The sequence below is a fragment of the Motacilla alba genome, chromosome 1 (genome assembly GCF_015832195.1).
Source record: "Motacilla alba alba isolate MOTALB_02 chromosome 1, Motacilla_alba_V1.0_pri, whole genome shotgun sequence".
In the NCBI taxonomy this organism is placed as follows: domain Eukaryota; kingdom Metazoa; phylum Chordata; class Aves; order Passeriformes; family Motacillidae; genus Motacilla; species Motacilla alba.
Window position 1 is genome coordinate 25,884,591 of NC_052016.1, and position 23,628 is coordinate 25,908,218.

The 23,628-nt window shown below is 36.8% G+C and overlaps 1 protein-coding gene across 28 annotated transcripts in view; it reads right to left on the reverse strand.

The window, feature by feature from the left end:
- LOC119698358 (ABI family member 3 binding protein) overlaps positions 1-23,628 on the reverse strand; it is a 136,719-nt gene that overhangs the window by 67,952 nt on the left and 45,139 nt on the right. For 24 of the 28 annotated variants that reach the window (XM_038132456.1, XM_038131259.1, XM_038130980.1 and 21 more), the window contains exons 7-21: positions 20,754-20,805; positions 20,334-20,396; positions 19,178-19,273; positions 18,779-18,856; positions 13,657-13,737; positions 12,320-12,394; positions 9,682-9,747; positions 9,118-9,192; positions 7,890-7,958; positions 6,391-6,465; positions 5,004-5,063; positions 4,567-4,632; positions 2,847-2,921; positions 833-898; positions 234-308 (exon numbers count right to left, since the gene is read on the reverse strand). In XM_038132456.1, coding sequence (XP_037988384.1) covers positions 234-308; positions 833-898; positions 2,847-2,921; positions 4,567-4,632; positions 5,004-5,063; positions 6,391-6,465; positions 7,890-7,958; positions 9,118-9,192; positions 9,682-9,747; positions 12,320-12,394; positions 13,657-13,737; positions 18,779-18,856; positions 19,178-19,273; positions 20,334-20,396; positions 20,754-20,805 — 1,072 coding nt within the window. The remainder of the gene's footprint in view (positions 1-233; positions 309-832; positions 899-2,846; positions 2,922-4,566; positions 4,633-5,003; positions 5,064-6,390; positions 6,466-7,889; positions 7,959-9,117; positions 9,193-9,681; positions 9,748-12,319; positions 12,395-13,656; positions 13,738-18,778; positions 18,857-19,177; positions 19,274-20,333; positions 20,397-20,753; positions 20,806-23,628) is intronic. The other 4 variants (XM_038131342.1, XM_038130795.1, XM_038132042.1 and 1 more) reach the window with 4 other exon arrangements.

Here is a 23,628-nt window from a genome sequence, read left to right on the forward strand (position 1 = left end):
AAATTAGAAGAGAATACTTACTATTTCATGCAAAATTTCCTAAATTAGTCTGGTATTTGAGAGAACAACCTAATTACAACAGTTCTGAAGCTATTTTGAGTCATATTAAACTTACATAACAATATACCAATATTAAAGTGTTATAAAATAAAATATATATTAAACAACATATAATTTTTTTATTAAAATCTCTGGGGCAATTTCTATTTAAAATCACATTTTTCCACTATTACCAGGTATAGCTGATGGTATTTCTTGGATGACTGATGTTTCAGGTCTTGAAGAAATGCGCTGATTTTCATCAAAAGCTGAAAGAAAATCTGGAGTTAAAATTAGAACTGGCTTCAGATCCACAGTATTTGGCCATTAGCTGTTGGGCAGTTCAAGACAACATTGCTGTGAGATCAAGCAAGGTGACAGCAGCTATAAAGATCAACTGAGAAATGAGGTGTTACATGAACACTGAAGCTGGTGTGAAACGAAGGAGAGTCAATTCCAGGAGCTCATGTGAGGCAATCTTCTTCTCACTGGCCTCTTTTTTAAAGTACTTATTCTTTGAAAGAAAACTGCAGCTGCCAGAAGAAACCTAGAGGCAACATAAGCTAGCAGAGGTCTATTTGTGGATCGCTATTCAGTCACCGTGGGGAATTATTTTCCAGCTTAGATTGCACAGAAATGGCTGAGTTGAGCGGGGTGGGGGTGGAGTGTGGGGAGAAAGCTCAGCATCAAGTAGTCTTTGAAGCAACGTGTCTGAATGAAGCTTGGCACTCTCCACAGCTGCTGGAAGGGATGGCAAGCAATGGAAAAGCTGATGAAATTGTAAGTTATTTACCCATCACGCTCCCTCTGGTTTCCATGGAGGAATGAGAAGTGATTTTCAGGCCTGATCCCCAGGTAGCTAAGATCAAATATGAAAATAATCTTGAAACACTAAGTGAAATCAGCCTTTAGATAAGGTGATCTTCAGCCCTTAGCAGGTCCAAGTGGCACACATTTATTTTGTGATTCTTGTGTACACACTTCTAATTGATATTTGCAGTAGCCTACTACATTTTTGTCTCATGGGGTAATTTTTTTTTTGGGACACATAACATCTAATTTTAGGCATTAGCTACTAGGCCAACTGTCTACATCTGATTTTAAAATTCTATCCAATAGCAACAGCTGTCAGCAAACCCCTTTTTCCCTACACTTTAGTTTGGATGCGCCAGACAAATATTTTAAATAAGGAGTTGCAAATGCCCAATATTGTTTTGATACAGCATGCGCACAATTTTCATACAGGTGGTATCAAAACATTTTCCTACAAATTCATATTTTGGCCAAGAATCAGATTTTCTCTGCCACAAAGCCACTTGATAGAACCAGGATTTTTGAGACAGACCATCCTTTGCCAGACAATGGCCTAAAAATACTTTTAGGTGTTTCTGAAAATATATTAAAAAAAACACAAATTAAAAAAAAAACCTAAAAAACAAAAAACCAAAAACTAGAACAAGAACAATAACAACAAAAAGCAAAACAAAACAAAAAAACCCAACAAACCCAGATTCTATCAGTCCCTAAGACCACCATTTCCATTAGAGAAATGATACAGCCTAGAGCATGAAAGAAACATTTCTATGAGTGGTATTATAAATGAAGAGTGGGTACTCTTAATGTTAAGAACACTCATGATTTAATAAAGTGTAAGTAATAAGTAATCTAAGTAGCCCAGTTCTTTAACTCAAGAGAGAAGGATATGGTAACTTGGTGAGAAAAATACTGCAAACAACAGCAAAGTCATGCCTGATAAACTGCAAAAAGTTTTCTGTCTACTGAAGACAGAAATGACCTTGGATGGATAGAATTCTCAGCTTCAAAAGAAAACAAAGATCTTGCATTCATGCAGAGGCAAGATAACTGTCAGCACCACCCACTGAAGTATTAGTACAGCTGTATCATGTTTGTGTTCAGTGTGAATTCTGCAATAGATAAAAGCTTTTCTAAATTTATCTGTGAAGGGAAGCTACACTGACTGAACTGTAGCCAAATAAGAGCAGAGGAAACACAAATAGTGTATGCATGTTGTAATTAGCTAATCTTCAGATGATGAACTACGTCAATGCTCATTTACCCAACTCCATTTGATTGGTCCCAAGAAAGAGAGTGATGTTTGATACATTGATGTAATAAAATGTCACTCGTTAAGTCATGCTAGCATGAACAGAACCAAGGGTGAGAATCTCACAGCAACCTTCTACTATTTTTTATGACTATATGCTGGGAAAATCTCACGCTCAAATGCAAATGCATAAATTGTGCCTAAAAATCTATATTCTTCATGAATAAATGGAGTGAAATAATAAATTATTAGCAGAAGTAACTGTAGAAATAACTTTTAGGACCAAAATTATGTACTGCAGCAGCCTTTTAAACATCAGAGACTACTTCAAAAAATTGTAAACAGGAAACCAAAGACCAACCAATGAATCTCTTTAAATGTGTCTACTAGGTAAAGAAAAACATTCCCACTACAAAGAATAACTGTTATGCTGATATCCCAAAATTCATCAAAGTCTGAGAGTTTCCTTTTAAGTGCTAAATTCTGCCCCACTAACCACATCAGAACCCTTCAGTAATACAATACTAGCCTGAAAGTGCCAGGTGGTATCAGGATCACTTACTTGTGGCTAGAACTACTAATTATACCCTGGTGATTACTACAAATCATGTGAAACCATAATGAACAACGAAAGACCACTGGAGATAACATTAAAAACAGAGGATGTGTAAGAGACATCAAAATTGTACCACTTGAATATCAAGAAAAATCAAGGATAGGGTATAAAATAAATGCCATTTACCAGTCTCTTGCTCTGACATTTTTCCAGATGTAGAAGTTTGGGGAGTAGAAGTAACATGAAGAAAGTCATGTGAGGCTGGAAAAAAATGGTGGCTTATTATTTAAAAAATACGTGAACCATCACACCATGGCCTCACCTGCAACCATGGATTCAATGGTTTAGAGTTAAAACAATAAAGAAGAGAAAAAAGATGTATTTTGCAAAATTAGAAGAATTTTAAAAAAGAAAGATGTTAAAATGCAAAGATGTGTAAACCCACAAAAATATAATGCAAAAAATTTAACAGAATGACAGAAGGAATATGGAAAAAAAATTCCTGTGTGGTTAGAAGGAATGCAAGATTGAAAAAGTACAAGAACACTGGCCAAGAGGAGCAAGGAGAAAGTGAATTTATGAGATGAAGATACTGGAAAAAATCCAATTTAAAAATTTGGCAAAAATAAGAGAACATAAAAAGTGATTCAGACAACATCAGCAGGCAAGGAAACAGAAATGAATATCCTTAGCCCAGCCAAATTTATATGCCTTGTTATAATTACAAGTATCTGATTTCTCCACTGTAAAAACAAGAAAGCTCAGAAAATTACTTCAAGTAATGCAAAGTAGGGAATGTAAATTCCCTGGATAAGATCCTGAAGTGTGTGAAATATCTCAGTTGATATGAAAGCAAGACTGCTTCAGACAAAAGTGCCAAGTCACTTTTTACTGTTCATTACATTTTTAACTCATACTCAACTTCAGATTTTAGGCACACCAGCCTGCTCATGTAATACTTTACCCCATGGGCCACAAAATAGAACAAGGGCAAGGACACAGGACTGGTCTTGCACACCTGCCAGTGTGAAAGAAGCTGTTGCCACAAGCATCTCCACCACTGTTAATAAGTGCCATGGGCAATGTCTGAACAAAATAGGGTTTGCACGTATGGCCCCATTTCTATCTATAATGAAGGTTTATCCCAATGTAGGCCCAAGAGAAGTAACAGGTTGGCTAAAAGCACAACAATATCTCTTGGGACATGGCTGCCTTGCATAGCTGTCAGATCTGCAAGAAAAATTGTTAGTACCAGAGGCTGCCAGTGTGTTAAACCATGAAGAAACATGCCAATATGCACCAAAAGCTGAAATGAGGTATCAATTTAAAAAAAAACATGACACAGCCTCAAAACATGACAGAGCAGTAGGGCAGAGCATTCACAGTTCCAGGTGATAGCAACAGAAAGGCATGGGCAGAAGAAAACCAGCTGCCTTGAACGTCATTGGTGAAGAAACCAAGAGGTGTAGCCTTGTCCAAGGAATGCCTGGAGGGTGGCTGAGCTGCTGTGCTGTGCCTCGTGCCAGCCCAGCTGGGTTTGCCTCTTAGGAACGCTGTCGTGTTTGAATGCATCAGAGAAAGCAAGACCCATCACCTGAACAAAAAGAAGCAGGGGGATGGAGCTGATGGCCAGGTGCAGCAATGTGGTCTCTCTGCAGAATGTCACATGCTTCCTGCAGAAAATGCTCATGGGCCATGGAAAAAGCGTAGGATCAAACAAGAGAATTGCAGAACCCGTGTGGCGAGTGCTTTGGCAAGCCAAGCTGCACCAACAAGTCTTCATCCTCTCCATGGAAGATGACCAAGGATGCCGGGTGGTTTGGGGTGGAGGTGTGATGGGAAGTGAAAGAGATGGCATGAAGGAACCCGTGCAGACAATGGGAAAAGAAGGGCTGTTGCTAGTTACCCATCATAGTTTGTTGAGTTGCCAGGGAGGAAGGAGTGGTGGGCTTCGGCCTCGGTCTTCGAGCAGCTAAGATCAAACACAGAAACTGCCTTCAGGTCCTCACACAGGCTGCTGTCACACAGGTCACATCAAGACCGAGCTATAAAGATGGGGATGTGGCCCTGCTTGGGCCAGGCGACCATGTCACAGCTTCACTGCCCACGGCGGTGGCACGAAGCTGCCTTTCAACTGGCGTTGGCAGCCAAGGCATGAGAGCAAACCTAGAAATGGCTCCCCAGAACATTTACAGGTAGAATGATTTTTAGTAAGGAGCCATAAGGCTCCAGCCACATCACTGACCCACTCTTTGGGACACCAGCACATCTGAACAGGCTCATCACTGCAGAGAAGAGCATGGCCAAAGTAAGCAGTGAAGGAGGCAACTGCTGGCTATTTACCCATCCTTGTGGTTTCCCGTGAAGCAGAGGAGGTCCATTCCAGGTCTGGTCTCTCGGTCGCTATGGTCAGACACAGAAATGATCTTGAGATATGCACTCAGCCTTGCCACAGCAGTACAAGCAGCACCAGCAGTACAACACCCTAGATGTCTGTATTTAGGGCCACACGTGCCCTTTCCTGGCAGCACCCTGTGACTCAAACCCGCAATCAAGTGTCTTGCCGTGGTTGCAGCTAACACAACACTCCCTGAGCCTCAGTTGCTAAATGGCTCTACATCAGCAGAAAAATGCCAAAATATCCAATTCACCAAACCTCTCCTTACACATCCTTGGAAGTTTCTAACAGTTCTTGCAGAGGTAACAAGGCAACTAAAAATCACTCCTATGTATTTAGTATTCAAGATCTGATTTCACTTTTCCCTACAATCAATGAAATCCTTCATTCTGTGGGTCAGAATTTATTGTCGCTGGCACCAAAAAACCACAGTGTAGAGAATTTATCTCTCTGTATATAAATGCTTGCAAGCAAGTGAAAAAAGGAATATTTTCCACAGAATTCCAGCACATCTTAGAACTTACACTTGTACAACTCAACATCTCTTTGTGCACTGAAGAACAATTCCCTTTACTCACGTGATCTCCTCATACCCTGTTATCCTAATTTTGCACAGGGAGAATGCACAACCTAATTCATAAACCAGTGTCTAATCTGGAGTATGTGTACTCACTACTACTGTGCATATTTGCCCATTGCTTTGGGCTTGGTTTCAAGTTTAAGGCAGGCAAGACTTGTGACAGTTTACAAACATGCCCTTGGATGCAGCTGGTGGCAATAAGGAAATAGTGCTGAGTGATTCCTCTGGGATATTTTGATATTCCCAGTCTTTGGAAATGGAATCCTTCTGTTCAGTTCTCTTTGACTTGATCCTTTCCTAGCAACACTCAATGACTCACTAACCAAAGTGTTTGCACCTGCTTAAGAATTGTAGATAAATCTTTTTTCTGCCTGTGGAGGAGCTTTTCCAATGTGCAAAAAGAGCAAATTGGACATGTTGTTAACATTTATTTAATAATTCCTAACAATGATGGGCCTCCACACACACACACACAAACACACACACACACATATATATATCCATCTATACAAACAATCCTTCACAAGAGAATCTGGACAAGGTAATTGTTTACCAACATTAAAAAAAAATTGTATCATTGCAATATTTCATTCCAAATGTCTCAAACGTTGCAGCAGATGCAACAAGTTTCTGCCCCTCCAGCTTTATACAGAGCAAGTCAGAATAAACCCTTCATTTAGCAAAGCATTGCTGTGTCTTTTGAGATGTTGCCTAGATGTGAGGAGAACTACAGAGAAGACAGATATCATTACCAGCTGAGATTGGTGGCACTTCTGGCATACCAAATGTTGTGACTCTTGAAGAAAGAGGCTTCCTTTCACCTAAATCTGGAAAGATAATCTTGTGTTAAAAGGCTTAATTGCCTCAGAGCTACCTGAATAACTCAGGAATAATTTGGCAAACAGGTGTTGCTTTGTTAAAATAGAAGCAGAGGGAAAATTGCTTAAAGTCAGCTGGGCATTACTCTGTCTCATGGACTGTTAGGCTGGTGTGGAAGTCAATGTGGAAACCATTTTATTCATACTAATGAGAATTCTTATTACTTAATAATCTTAGCATATGGTAGATAGTAAGAAAACAACTTTGGATCCAGAAAGTAGTTAGAGGGCTAGCCTTTTAATGCAAACATTACACAGAAATAAGTGTAAGCTTTTTATTCCTTCTCAAAACTAAGTTCTCTCAGCTCAGGAAAAAAACCACCAAAACTAAGAAAGGCAGGTCTTAGCTGGAAATCTTAACAATGAGAAAACCAAACACGACCAACTAAAAGGAACTCTCCTCTTTGCCTCTGATCCTTCATCTACAAACATGAATAATGAGTACAGATGAGAATCTAGTTAACAACAGCAGTAAGTGTATGAATTACTGCGATGGTGACAACTAAAGCAATGCAAAACTTCCAAAAATAGTGGCAAGGATTAAAAAAAAAGAAAACAAAATTTTGAAACTATACTGAAGTCAACTTTTGAATTTTACCCCATGCCATTCTAACAGCTGAAGGTCTATAGTAATTACAGGCATCAATATTTCCAAATCAGTAGTATCTCTAGCTGCTGTTCTTAAAAAAAAACTAAAACAAGGAAACCTGAGAAATAATTTCATGTAAGTATATTAAGAAGGAACATCTGGTGGAGAGAAACTTTACTGTCCACTACTCTGCAAAGCATTTATTATTTTTTGCCTATTTATTAAAAAAATTAACCTCCTTTTCCATTTCAAATACCATCACTAATTACTTAGATAAAGATGTTAACTTGGGCATCCTCACCTACCTAAGGCTACAGGAAAAATAATCTATTCCCAAAGCTATAACTCAAAGTATAGCTTAGTTGGAAAGGTCTGGCCTTAATTGTGTTGATTTATTTATTTTAAGACAATACATAGGAAAAAAAAATCACAGCAAACTGTATGTGAAAAATTGACAGGATAAAAGAAATTTTAAAATCTTATCACTAAAAGCATGGTATTTTACTTGACTGGAACAGCCTTAAGCCTTGCAAAATTTAAATCTTTTCCTGACACACCTCTTTCATCAATACTGCATTATTCTGCAAGCTACCTGCAGACTTGCTTTAAACTGTGCCCTGCCTGATCACAGGAATGAGGATGGTGATACAGGAGTGGAAAAATTAAGATGTAGGGCAACATCTAAGGCAATCGGTACGCAATGGCTGTCTGAAATCATCAACATGGAAGCAGCACCAACCAAAAGGGTATGAAAAGCTTCTGAAAGAATACTATTGTAATTTACCAGTGCCTGGTATTTCTGAAGATGTAAAAGTCTGGGGAGTAGAAATAACATGAAGAAAGTCATGTGAAGCTGGAAAATAAAAGCAAAAATAATGCTGTATTGTTCTGAAGTAGTAAGAAACCTTCTGCAACAACATCATACTCCTTCATAAGCTGACAAAACTTCTGGGTGATACTTAACATATTATGTTCCACAGAAAGGTAGAGTCTGAAATGTACAATAACTGATTAAGTGTGACTTGAAAATGATTTCCAAAAACACCCATTAATGCATAATGCATTTTATGACCAAATTTTTATCAGATTCACATAAAAAGGTGAAATACAGAGTTTAAAAGTGAAAATACAAGGCTATTCAAAATAGGAGAACATATCCTTAATAAAAAGTAGCAAACTGTGATGGCATGGAATTTTTATTTAGGATCAGGAAGGACAATATCCTGGTGCTAAAACTGGAGAAGGGAAAAGGATCACAAAACAGGAGCTGGACCAAATGAAACATAGAAACTGCCTTTGGTCAGACATATGAAAGCTAACTGTTGTAATCAACCTCCCCCTCAGTAATGGCTTTCCTTGAATGTTAATTTCTTCCAAAAACATATGCATCAGGCATTATACTACTGGCATTCTAATGAAACTAATTCTTTCCAACTGGCTCTCATTTTATTATTTTTTTTCTTATTTTGGAAAACTGTCAGTTGCCCCAGGCAAATAACATCTATAAAATAATAGAAACACATAATAGAAATTTTGTAAGGGCCAACTAGAAAGCATCTGAATCTTTAGTCATATGTTTTTAGAGCACCAGTTTAGAAATCTGGGCAGAATTATATCTGTTTATAAAGGCTAAAAGAAGAGTGATAGTTTCAAAATATGTTGGAATTTCTTCTGTTTTCATTAATCTCTTACAACTCAGAATCCTTCAGCAAATCAGGATATTCTATTTATGAAACTCAGGTGTGGACAGTCCTACTTAAATTTGATATTTACAGTAAGTCCAATTTACTTTTAAAACTAAGAATTACATGCTGCTGCCAAACATGGAAAACCCCCTAAACTACTAGCTTAGTATTTCACATAGAATGTCACAAAGAGATCTAATAATTGATGCAGCAGTTTCAGACCACAGTTATTCTTCGTGTTAAACTGAACAAACTATCTCATGAGAGGCACTGTCTCCTCCAAAAATTCCTAACTGTCAGGAGGATTAACCTCATGAGAACCATTACCGGGTCGGGTTGGTTGCACTTCCATGGTACTGGACAGTTTGGATCCCGAAGAAACAGTTCGTTTTTCCTCAAAAGCTGAAAAAGAATCTAAGCTTAAAATGCTGAGAGAGCTGTGACTTGATGGATTAGCATCAAACAGCTGAGCGAAGGCTGTGCATTTCCAGACGATGCTAACACTAAGCTGAGCAAGATGGCAGATGGCCTCAAGTGAGATGTGAGACAAAGGCTGCGACAAGGGGAGGGGATGGTTGGAAAAACAAGTTTCTGGCCTTGGAATGCAAGGGCCACATGCTTGAAAGAACTCTTACCAGCAAGGAATTCTCTTTTATTAAATTTTCTGGGTAAGAGCTGCAGCTATACCGAAAGAAATAAGATGATGATATGACAACATTGTCTTTGGGCAGTTTTTAAGCTGACAACAGATACATTCTTCAGGCGGTTACACAGACACAAGAGTGGTGAATAAGCAGCTCTGTGCGAATGTTGGTAGCCAAGATTAAAATTTGCAGATCTATATGACGCCAAGATAATGGAAAGAAATCACGGAACTAATGTGCTAATTACCCATTTCCATCTCTCTTTTTTCTGCAGAAGGTAGAGATATGGATTTCAAGGCTGGACTCTGAGTAGCTAAGAGCAAACATGAAACAAAATTTTATCATTCCAAGACAGACTCTTCTGGCAAGTGATACAAAATCTAATTTCAAATGTAACTAACAATGTGGGTTTTTTTTAATGTCTCTTTGCTCCATTAATTTCTACCCCATTCATATTTAGCATACCCTATCTAGTCAAGCTGAATCCTTATTACTAAAAATGGATTTTATTCCCAGCAAGGCAGCTACAACACAACATTTGATATTCACACCACTTGCAGGTCTCTAGTCACTACTGCAATATGTATAACTATTTTTAAAGACGTTGTAATGGCAAAAGATAAGAGAAGAGTAGTACAATGAAATCAGTGAAATAATTGTTGAAGTTAGTAACAACATCTACTATCTGTTCCCTGTGATGAGGATTATTACAAAGACCTTCTGGTTTCTTCACTTGGCAGTGTAACCTGAAGTGTGCTTTAATGAAAATGGAGTTAAGATGGAATTGGGCACTCTTACCCTAAAGCCATGATGAACAAGCTACCATCATGTGCAGGTTTTGCACTACTGTGCTGCTACTGATTCTACTTAACTGTGTGAACTGGTCTGTATTTTTCTTTCTGCTAAAACCCCCATTCAAATAATTAGATGTAGTGTTCATTTCCAGTACAGGAAATATGAATGTACATGCCAAAAAGTGAACAGCCTTTTTTTACACATTAGATCTGCTTTCCCATTTACTTTCAATCTACCTTATCACATTAACAATTTGGATACCAGGTTACTATCCTGATATAGTTGGACTCAGCAGCTGGACCAGATGATCACTATAGGTCCCTTGCACATGGAACCATTCCATTCTATATTTCTAGAGAAGAAAACACTGCCAATAAAAGACATACGATTCACAGCTTTTGGCAAAAAGCTTCCATTGATCCATTTACACCCAGCAAGAACTATAAGAGATCTCCCAAAGGCATCAGAACATTGAAGGCATGTTCACAAAGCTATCTTTTCAGAAATATTTGAATCCCAAAAATATACTGACCACACAGGAAGTTCACAAAACAAAGGAGAGATCTCCCTCTAGCACAATCCAGATAGAAAAATAAAGAAAAAATTCTTCAGGGGAACTAGGGCAGAATACAGTGTGGCAAGCTGAATGTCACATGCAGTTGAACTTCATAAATTAAATTTTGCTTACTTTGCTGGTTTTATGACAGCAGATGATCAAAGCATGCAGAGGCACAGTGAAGAGAAATCTCCTCTGTATAACTATGCCCTGACTCTCACAGAATATCTCTGGCTTCAACAGTGATTTCATGAAGAGCACAGATACTCCCTTTGACCCAATGGCTGGGCCTAGCCTTACATAATGAAATCCCTCTTTTACCAAGTGAAACTATTCAAAGGGAATGGAGGACATGAGAACAAAACCATAATAAATACTTGAATGAAACACTTATTTTTTCCTCAAATGTTGCTATTATTCCACCTTTACTACTGAGACAAACATAGGATTAGATTATTATTTCTTTTTTTTATAGAATGAAAAAATACTTCGCATCCCTAATAATTTTCAGTTTCTCAGCTACATTTATAGCATATAGGTTCTTGAATCATTGTGTTTCTCTTTTTCCAGTGCTGCTTCTAATTGGATTTAACCAAATGTCTCTCCCCACCACCTCAAACGTATCTGGAAAAGAGCTGTCAAAAAATCTATCAAATTAAGAACAGATTATGAAGATTATTTTCACGGTCTTGAGAATCTACTTCAAATATGCATTTTAAGAACTAAGAGGTGTTCCTGGAAATTATTTTAAAATTTTGCAGACTAGACTAAACAAAAAAATATGCCATCCTAATAAGCCAGCACTATTCTATAATAACTTCTTCACTAACACTTAAAGACAAAGAAATTAATCTGATTCAAAGACCCTCCAAGTAACTAGTGTAATAGCTGCTAATACTGAAAGCAGCAACAAGCAGTAGTTTTGGTAGAATTAGCTATTTTAATACAAACACAGAGAAAATACAGGCCTGTTATGAAATCAGAGGTCTTGAGCAAGGGAGACACGGTACAATGTAGAGGAGCAGAGGCACGAGATAGTGAGAGGTGGGACTAAGGCTGGCACTGGACACCCCCTGCCACAAACAGCTCAACAACATCAGTTGTAAAAACTGCACACTTGGAACTGGACAAAAATTAGTTTAGGGTAACAACAAGGACACAGGAATAATATCTACCATACACAAATGGTCCCCTATGAGGACAGCTCACATCTGAGATGTCTCCCAGCAGAAGAAAGTAAGAAAGAAGAGAGGAGGAAGAAAGCATCCACACAATCATCATGTTCTTCCAAGCACAGGATTCCGGATGTTCACAAATTCCTGAAATATCCCCACTCATCACCAACACAAGCACCAAAGCACCGAGCTTACAGTCCAATTATGCAACGACAGAGTGAACATTGCACCACAAAAAGGGCACAATATAAGACGTTTGTGTGTTACTGTTTTAATTACATTACTTCTCTTATTGGAGCAAGCTTTGTGAAGATAATTTTTCAGTAAAGTTTTCTCATAATTACAAAGAAAGTAATTACCAAGTTCTGTCAATGGACTTTTTGGAGCATCAAGGATTCTGGATCCAGAAGGAAGTAGCTGTATTTCTTTGGAAGCTATGGTAAGAAAAATAACCAAAATGTCTCTTGACTAAGAATAATACAAGGCACGACATGGATTTATATTTGGCATCTGGACCACTCACTGCTGAAAAAAATGATAATTAATAAAAAAAGAAAAAGTAGTTCCAACCTAGAGAAAAACCCACATAAATTGTCACTTAAAAAGGTATGTGGAATATGAAGGAAACTCTTTTTCCCCTAATTGTTAAACAAAGATCTATCAATCATGGGAATTTGACAATGAACATCTGTAAATACGAGCACCTAGTTTAAAATTAATCAATGATCCATCAAGGAAAGTTGAGTATGGTTAAAAAAAGGCAAATATAAATTAAAATAAAATTAGATTGACTGCTGGTTTCACTTCAGTAAATTCTGGAAATCTGCTGTCAAATTTAAATGTAAAAAGCAAAAAGTGCAAGTAAGACATTAATGTGACTCCATAGGATTGTGCAAAATGCATTTATTGAGAAGCATTAGTAGTCCTCTTCATGGGAAGATCTGCATTTCAGTCCTGCAAACATTCCTGATCCTTCCCTTTATCATACATCCTCCTGAATGCAGGCTAGCTGTGCTTTAGAAAAATCTAAGTCAAGTTTTTAAAAAAATATATTTAAATATAACCTCAAGTTTAGGTTTGTCCTCATAATTTTGCATTGCTAAGGGAAGAAAATACAAGCAATAAAATCAACATTAGAGAATTTAGAATTCTGAATAACAGAACTAAATAAGCGTTACACCAAATCACAAAACTAACCATACAACATTGAGATAAAAAATTTTAAAAATCAGTTGAGCTTCTCTTTCTTTTGAGGCAAATACAGTTATATCCCATCACGTTCTATATAAAATTGTTCTTACTCATTGCTGTTGGTGTTACCCAAATGAATCTGTAATCAGAAGAAAATCAAGGAGGTAATTATTTAAATTCTATCACTAAGGTCAATTTTACAGATGAAAATTTTATGTTATGTCAAATATGCAGATCACTTAGACAGAAAGCATTATTTTCAAAAAGCAAATCAAATCACACAGTGAAATCTGTGAAAGCCACAGTTCAGCCAGAGCCAGATGCATCCTCCTTTATAATTCATTCCAGTATTAGTCACTGGAACCACAAAAGAAACCAGAATATTTTAATCAGGACTTCCTTTGGAGCCAACACAAAGAGGATGCAACAAGTAGTAGAAAAATTCTGCTGAAGGTAAAGAAGTGTTTAATGCAGAAAGAATGTAAAAAGCAGAAAAATTAGTTACCCAGTATGTTTTGAGTTTGCACCAATTTGGGTTTAGGCGTTGATCTAAAAGCTTCAGGTCCATGTGTTTTCTCAGCCTGAGCTAGAAGAAAGAAGCTTAATGTAATTTAAAGTCCCCCTGAACTTCTCTTGATCTACTACCCAAAGCCTGATGCTTTTCTTATCACCATTCCATGTCACATGATTAGAATGATTTCTACAGCAGCTCAACTCTATCATGATTAATGTTTATTTTTGTTTTCAGATGTGAAATCTCTATATGATGCTTTGGATTTATTTTGCTGCAGTTTTATATTACCAAAAGAAAATAAAAGTCATGAAGAGCAAAGTTAAGGTCAGAAACTCACACTGTACTTCTGTTACAGCCTCTTAAATTCATTATAATAGATTATAAACAAGATCTATTACATCACAATGTAATTTACACAAAATATTTACAAATACTTTCTCTATTATTCTGAATGGTTTTTAGTCCTTCTAATATAAAAATTTTCAGGAACGTAATAAATACTCACCTGTAATAAATCTTTCAAATTTCTAGTAATTACAGTATTTGTTATAGAATATGTTTTGATTTCCATTCATTCTTCTAACTGTACATTTTTAGAGTAATACACAGGCAGTTTAATAAATAGCAATTAATATACCTAAACTGAATTGCTGGCCATATTTTAATATACTACTGCATAATAATATACTCTGCAAGCTGTTTCACATAACAATTAATGCCAATAGTAAGTCAGTCAAGGCCACTTCTTTCCTCTGCATCTTGCTGGAGATCCCAGAGGTGTCTAATCAGTCATGCAGTACTCAGAATTGGTCATCTAAGACTGTAAAATGACATAGGTATGGAACACAGAATGGGAAGGTCTCAGCCTTGAATGCCACAAGCACATTAACGCCCTCCACAGAGTAAATTACACAGTATTTAGAGCACATAGCTACTTGGAAGAGATCTTTAATACTGATGGTTGGCATTAATATAGCTCTAAGTTTTAGTAATAATTTAATAAAAGATCACTTTCTTTTTGAGACACATTAGAAGATTTTGGGTTTTCCTGCATGCTTGCCAAGCTTTTTCCACAATCTACTTAACACACTTGAAGCAAGAGCTGATCGTGGAGGTTTATAAGCTTCTTATTTCATTTAGTGAAACAAAAAAAAAGTGCTGTTTCCCACATTCTAAATAGTGGGATGCAGATGCTATTACAGGTACAACAATTACACTATTTTCTAGTTTGAAGGATGTGTCACACAGTCTGGAGCCTTTACAGATGTTGCTTTGTAATGGCTCAATTTGCCTTTTAAGGCACTCACGGTGCTGTCACTGCCATCAGTACAAGGAGTAGTTCATTGTCCAGAGAAAGCAGAGCAATTTCTCTCTATGAAACTTGTGGGAGAGAATTCAACTCATAAGAAATACTGAAGCAACAACTAACTGCCTGTACCTCAGGAGCAGTTCAAAATCTAACATTTCTTGTTGGTGAGGTGCAATAATGAAAAAACCCCCAAATATAAGCAAATACAGAACTCATGATGTTTTGAATTTTTTCTTTTTTAGAAGTCAGAGGGTTTACACTCAAATGAAATGTGTCTTTGCTGAACAAGCTGAACAAGATAAAACATGCCTAGAACTAAAACAAAGAAAACAAGCTCTCAGTTTTGCACAAAACATTGCAGGGATGATATGAAAATAAGACGGACATTTTTGTTAAAAAGAAGATACAGGAAGAAGAAAGTTAGGCTCTGAAAGCTAAATTACAGAAAAGAGAAATGCCTCTGACTATTCCAGGGCAGCAGGCAAGCTAGGCTTATTGTAGTGGTTCAAGGCTGTCTGCAAAGTAAAGCATTAACACAGCCAAGTTACTTTATCATCACAGCATGGAATACAGCAAGAATGCACCCAGGCAACGTTTCTTAAACTGTTTCCTCTGATTTCTCTTGACTCTCTTTTCATCTTCATGATGATGAAAGACATAATGATGAAAACATTAATCTCACTCCTGATACATACTGTGAGCACAAAGGGAACTCTTCAGGGGACAGAATGAGGACAGGAGGAACAGAACTTGGGAGACATGGCAACAAGGGAGTTATTTCAACAGAACATTAACCCTGGTTGATGGATTCACAGGTAGCACTTTTCATTTCAAGCCTATTCCATATTTCACAAACCTAATTCACTAAATTTGTAGTATAACACCCTCACATAAATAACTAGCTTTCTTCTTTTGCTTTTCTTTTTTTTTTTTTAAGAGAAACTGGTTCTTTCATGTCCCAGACTAATGTGCTCATATTTCTAAGGGTTGGTGAGCTCCAATTTCCCTGTGAAGTTAATAGACAGACACATTTAGCTGAGAAAAAAAAAAGTTGTAGCACTAGTTTGAGGTATATTAGACAACAATTCAAAGATTGAGGAAAACATTAGAGATTTGAGCTATTGTGTTAAGAATAAATTAGTTTTGAGTGGAAAATATTGTAACAAGCCTGGCAAAAACAAAGAATGAAAGAGCTTACTAACAAGTAAGTTCTTGGAAATGCATGCCAAGGGAGGGGAGGATTGAAATTAAGAAAATGATGGGATGCCTGGTAGACAAATACATGAAAAAAATTACTAAACTGTGTCACATCACAGAACACACCCTTTGATGAAGAGCCAGTGGAATACAAGAGCAGCCCAGCCTACAGAGCCTTTCAGATAGACTGCCTGCTGAAAAACTTGGAGCTCCCTTCTCTTCTAGCATGGCTGATGACACAACAGCTGCTACAGCACAGAGCTCCTGCTAAATCACCGTGCTCTGGCCAGTCTGGCACCGGTCCTTAAACCTTCCACAGCAAATAATTCTTATGCCTTACTCAAAGAATCCAGTATGATTTTTCAAATAGCAATGTCTGAATGCAATATAATGAAGTAGATCCTATTGATAAACTCAATTAATTATGTCTATATACTAAACTGTTTAAATGTAACCCTTGCAAAGGGTTGGTGCTCAGATCTCTCGCCTAAGTTCCTCATATAAGAATACTTCAGCATTTTAGCCAGACAAGTTATTTTTCCATGTTCCACGGCAAAACAGAATTACACGTGAAGAACATTTTTCTTTTAAAGGATTTATTTTAACTTCCCTGTTTCCTGACTTTTTTTTTCTTTCTCTTTAACTGAAATACTGTAACAATGGAGTGTGACATACTCTTACTTTAACATGAGGCACTGGTGCTGAGATCAACAAATAATATCTGAAAGGAATGGTGACCACAGGAAAAAAGGCATGGAAGCAAAACCACAAAGGAAGCTTGAAATGGAAGATGAAAACAATTCTAAATATTTCAGTAACTATTGGTGTGAGAGCAATAAGAATGTGTTTAGTTGCAACAAACTGTTACTAAATTTTTACAAGGAAAGAGAGTACTTGCCAATTACCACCAGAGTAATGAAACTTCTCCAACTTCATAAATACACAATTCTGTGCAATCACAATTCTATGGCAATGTTTATGGTTAGAAATTCTACATGTTGGTATACAAATATAATTACAGAACACAAAGGAAAGGAAATGGAATGAACCAATGCTCTCTTCCCCAGCTGCCACATTTCACACTCTTTAGCCCACTGACCAATACATTTCATCAACAACGAATGACACATTTTGATTAGATGAATGCAAGCTTGAGGGCTGATATTTGAGCACATGGATTCTGACAGAGAACCAACCATACAAATGTATTCAGTTCTCACTTTCACAAAGAATGTCAAAGATCTAGAAAACACACTTCCAGATTGCCACTTCTTAAACAGCAGTTACTTAAACAAGGGAAATAATCTAGTAAAATAGTAAAAAAATTAATTCCACAAGAGACCTTGAACTGTAAGAGAAAACAAAACAATCAAACAACCTAAAAAGACTCCTTATAGCTTTCTGAAAAGGATCCACACATTTTCGACGTGTCCTTTGATAATAAATTCTTGTGAAGAGGCAGAGTTTTTTCCCCTCTTAATATTTAGGATGAATGAAAAGAGCCATCCCTATGAAGGTTTTGCAGACAGGAAGGAGTGGTTTAAAGTAGAATTTGGAAAATATATTTATCTATTGAGTAGAAAATAAAGTTCTAACATTTTCACAGAAGAAAAAAAGATGGACCAGATAGTCTAAAATGTTGTTGTCAATGATTACATGATATTGCTGCATTTATTTACACCTTTTTAATTCTCTATGTATTTTTGAAGGGTTTTTTATTCTGCTTTTTTTTTTTTAATACTAAGGTGCTATGATGAAGTTAAGCATAGCATTTTTGATGTACTTAAGGAATAAAATAAACACAACCATATTTAAGGACAGTATCTGTCTCAGTCCTGTGATGTCAAAGAAACCACATGCTACATTACTTCATCCAGCCAGGAAAGACTTGACAGAGAGAAGAGAGTAATGCCAGCAAGATCACATAATATGTCTAAACCAAATCAAAGCAAACCTTTGGTCATTTTTTCCTCAAATTCCTTTTTAGTTTTAAATTCTTGCCACTGTTCAAGCATCCCTTCTTCCTTTCAGCAAAGAAGTTGGCAGAAGCCAGCTATTGTCTCTTGTGACAGCAGAACCAAGACTTCCAACTCAGTTATAGGATTAGAGCCAGACTATAGAAAATGAAGATAAGTATATGCCTTAAACAATTCTGAAATGTGGGTCAATAAATTGGGTGGTAAGTTGATCTTCATCATTTGACTCTGAACAATTCAGCTCTTTCCAATCCTTTCCTTCCCCGCCCTCGGACTGAAAATGTTCAAATATATATATATGACAGTACTTGTCATAGAAATTCATTAAGTAGTTTGTGTTACACAAAAAACCTCACTTTGCCATTTTTCAAATGTCAAGGCATCCATCATGCTACAAAGTATGATTCTAATTCCAAGTAGTTTTAGAAACCTAATAATTATATCACCTGAAACTTTCATCCAAAATTAGATTCAGATTTTGATCCACATTACCCCTCCTTCCTAATTCAGCCACTATCCTCCTGTTTTCCAGCTACTATTTTAACTGTAGAGCACAAAGATGGGTTTCATTTTAGTTTATGTATTTGGCAAAGATATTCCACAGAGTTTCTAAAAACAGAATTTTCATTACCTGGAAGGGACTGCGGGGAGATTTCTTGAACTTCTGGTGTTTTGGATTCAGCAGGCCATACTCCAGTTTCATTCTTAGCTAAAAGAACAGACATAGAAAGTAATTACAAAGATATATCTCCTCTCTTTTACCACAGATTTATTTCTGTCCCACTTTAGTTTGACTAAGTAAGCCAACATGGATAAATGTGGACAGCTGAGTACCTTTAGGACCCAATGAACTTCCACTGCACAATCACTCCAAGGTATGTTAAACACATGCACTTTTTGTTTTGTTTTGTTCATTAAAAGATACTTTAAAAATAAAATTTACAGCAAGGATTTAATGACTTAAGAATCATTATTTTCACAGTGTAAAATGGCTTTCAGCATTTCTCATTTTTTTAGCATTCCTGCTTACCCAGTTTTTTCCTGGATGCTTGAGGTATGTCATCTATTGTCAGGAGAGGAGGAAGTTTCTGCTGACTTTCATTGAGACCTGGAACAATAAGGTGCACTACAGAGAAAGATGTATGCCATTAGTTCCAGAAGTCATAAAAGCACACAGTCTGCTCTCTGAGACATATGAGTAACTACTACTGAACCACTGGGAGTTCAGTCTGAATATTTGGAAAATGAATTTGTTCTATCCTGTAATTATCTCTCCCATTTGGTGCTATTTCCCCTTTATACCACTCCTTCTATCACCACCAATATCATGATTTATTAGAATTGGGAACTATTCAACACTAGAGCACACAACTCTGGAATACTGCAGCATCACAGATACTGGGACAGATTCTGTCTGGTGGGCCAAGTGGGCTCAACACCAGACTGGGTTTATGTGTGTGCTTGAGTCACATCAATACACTGAAACTCACACAAAGAAAACTTCAGCCAAAGTTACGCAGTCATAGAAAATACATAAAAGAATAAACAATAAATCCAGGAATAAATTGGTCACAAGGTACATGGTGCAGTGAGCCTTTCATGAAAATTTCATGCAGAGCAGTAGTTCACCACTCTGTATAACAGACTTTCCCCTGGTTTAATGTTCTAAGCCAATATTGCATATTCTTATAGGTGAAACAAGAACATAAAGCATGAAACAAGAACATAAAGCATGAAACTGAAAGGCTTGGAGGGAAACAGTAATGGCCCAAGATGTAACATCACATTCTAATTGCAAGATTTCTGTAGTTTAAAATATCAGGTTTGTGACTGTAGATGTGATGTTACTGTGCTACCTTAAAAGCCCAGTAAGAACAATCCCTCATCTCAACAAGATCTTTGCCACAGAACTTCATTTGAAGTATGAAACAACTCCTTGGCTTAAACAGTGACAGTGTTTTCTTTTAAATACAATGACAATGAAATTATTCTACTTCACTTAAGCAACAACATTCTTGAACCATCTGTACCACCATAAAATGTAACAAATATTGTCTGCACCAGCTGCAAAATACCCTTTGATATGCAAGGAAAAACAATTAAGATCAAGAAAATTAAAAGCACTTTGCACAATTCTAAGTTTTAACCAGGGGTTAAGAGAAATAATAAAAATATCTTCTAGTCACCTAATATTGCTCCTGGGAGAGAAGAACTATCTGGTGCTTTTGACTGTGTCCGATTTTGAATAACTGTGGAGACAACACAGGGATATTAGGAAAAAAAAAACTGAAATAAGAAACAAAACCACACCTGAAACAAACCTCAGCACTCTAAAAACCTTTCCTCAATATGTGCAGATGAGGAGACCATCCTAATCCTTTCTGTATTTACATTCAGTTTAAGAGACTGCAAACTCTGTTTCCTCTACATCATCTCCTAATTGTGCATCTCTTTCCCCAGGCATGTTAATTTTGGAGAAACTGACACTATGTGCTTATGTTATTATAGGGCCAGCTGTAGGACATCCCGTTGCCTTGACACTCATTTGAGTCTCAAGTTACTCTTGCAGAGTATAAGAACACATTTTTAAAAATGCACAAACTTACTTTGTTTGATTATTGTGACAGGGACCAATTTCTTATTATCACTCAGTATAATCTGAAAAAAGAGAAAAATTGGATAAAAGTATTGCCTTGGGAGAACTGCCATAATAGTAATTGAACTGAGTAATAAAAATAGAGGGTTCTAATCCAATACCACGCCTGTCCCAAGTTAACACTGGATATGGCTCTGGCCCTGATCCCTGATGGTTGTGCTTCAGTTCCCACGGGCTAATGTGGTAATATTGTATTTTGATCTCCTTCTATCAGCTTGAGATGTTTTGCTTAATAAAACCACAGTATTTGACAGTTTAGGAAATCCCAATTCTTTTTTCTCTTAAGGATCTCTGGAGCACTCACTGGGGAGTAGTCCAGAATGATGAAGAAAAGCTGAAATTTAACTACAGCAAACCATGTGAAACATATGCAATTACAGTTTGGTCACAGGACGCAAATATATTCTCAGGAACACTTTAGAATATAGACTATTCCAGATCCAGGTGCACATTTGTAAACCATCATCACTCTTGGGTGCATAGCCTGATTAAATCAGATTAGCTCAGAAAAATTTTATTTAGTGGAACTGTTTCCAAAGCACAAGCAGCCAGCCACCCACATGATTCATAAATTTTTATGCTAAATACTTGGACTCTTATGCTGTTCATACCTCTTTGACCCAGCTTACATCTTGCCTAAATGTGAATATCAAATTATATTGATACCATAAAAAAAAAAAAGGAATACATGAATGGACCCCACAATTACTAAAAGGAAACAGTTGATAACAAAGACAAGAATTAAGAACAATTTCTGAAAGCTTAATAATACACTCAAGTGATGAGAGAAGGTAGACTGTAATGCTAACAACATAAAAATGCTACATACATTAAAAGGGGATTGTTTTAGTTATATTTGAGTTGCGAGAAAGAAAATAACTCCGACAATCATCTTCCATGCTAAATACATTCCGCTGAAATCAGAATCAGATAATGTTAATTTTGCACTTCATGACATCTGGTCTACTTCATGTGAAACAGAGTGCTTATCATTTACCTAAGGATAGCTATTTTTGTTCTATTCTAAATACTTCTGAAAACCTTTAAAAACAACGTTTGGGTATACATTAGACACATACCAAAGTTTAAGAAACTGGAACAAGGCAGCTCCACAAGTAAGACGGACCTTTCCTCAGGGAAATGGATGGAGGCAACTTACTCTATAATTACTTGCATTGCTGTGAATATGGCTCAATCATTGTTATTATATAAGGATAGAAATAATCTTCCTTCTTTATTTTTCCTTTTTTACATTTCCCTTTTGTTTTGTAGTGAAAAAATTGTGCTGCAGATGATCTGCTTTTGAAGCAGCCCTCCTATTCATGGGACTAACAGATGGATGGAATGCATTTGTTAGAAGAAGGTGTTCATTTTATTGTATGTCTCCTCAGCAGCCTTACGGTCAAATAAACAGCTCCAAAGTTGTAGTGAGTGCTTGTGTAACCTCTGCTGTAGAACTTCTAATCATAATTACTATCAGCCTTTTTACTAGTAAACAGTTCTTATAATGACAAGAGCATTCTTTCTTTGTTGACTAATAATGGATGGCTACAATGATAGCAATATGAAAACTCAAAATACATTTAAATATATTAAAAATGTAGTTTTCCACTCAGGAATTAATAACTGACATTAAATCCACGGTCCCCAGCTGCTATAATTAGACTGCTCATCTGCACAAATCTGTAACCGCTGCACTTGGAATCTACTAATGCTGTCAAAGCTTTCTTCTTAGTTTCCACGAAGTGACTAACTAGTAATATTTACTACTTATAAATACTATTTTGGAAATGTCAGCCCATCATCTGTAGGAATGGCACTATCAACCATATTTTTCAGATAGAAAATATAAAGCATATAGGTATTAGGAACATTAGTTATTTAAACAGCTGCTGCCATCATGAAAGAAGACGGCAAATAAGATATTCCTTATTTTCAGATGAAAATGAGAGATGTAAATTATACCATAGGTCAAGCATCTCACTTCTTACCATATACATACAGCATATTCTTACAGGACTGCAAATCTCAAATGTTCTGTGAAACAGCACATGATAACATTACTTTAAGAGACTTGTTCTTTATTTCTATGTTGTATTCCGATACTTCAAAGAGCCACAACTAACTGGCATACACATAAGAGACTCCTCAAGGAAGGGTCGTGGTCAGTCCGGACTGAGTAAGGTTTGGAAGAGCAGGAATGTTTCCTTCTAGAGTTTAACAAATGGTAGAAGCTAAGAGTCCTTTTTGGCTGGAAAACTGGGGAGGACTCCACCTTCAATGCCGACATTATGAAACTAGAGGAACTTTACCGGAAAGAAGAGGAAATAAATTTCTACTGCATTTTTTTCTGCCCTACCACTACCCATTGTTTATGAAGGGAAGAAGAATGACCATTTCTAGAACACTCCTTTTCTTCCACCCTCTCCTTAGCTGCTGCTCACACAGCCCTGGGAGCTTAGACAAACTTAAATGATGGAACTGCCAAAAGAAACACAAGATGATATGTGACTGATGTTGAAAGGGCAGAATGACTAGATGGGTTGGTAACGTTGTTTTAATAAACAGCCTTTAAAAATGTCCTTACAGAGAAGAGTTAGGACCATGTTAATATGAGTCAGTTGTGTCTTTAGAGCAAAATAAAGCACAAACAAACTTGGCCTAAATAACACTCATTCTGGCTTTGCATCAATGATCTGATCACATCACTGAAAGATACCCCACCTAGTGCTGTGGAAACTGAAGGAACAATGTAAACTATCTGCTTTTTGGACCACTAAAGCAAGAATGATAAGAGAACCTTTAGAATAATCTATGGTATGTTT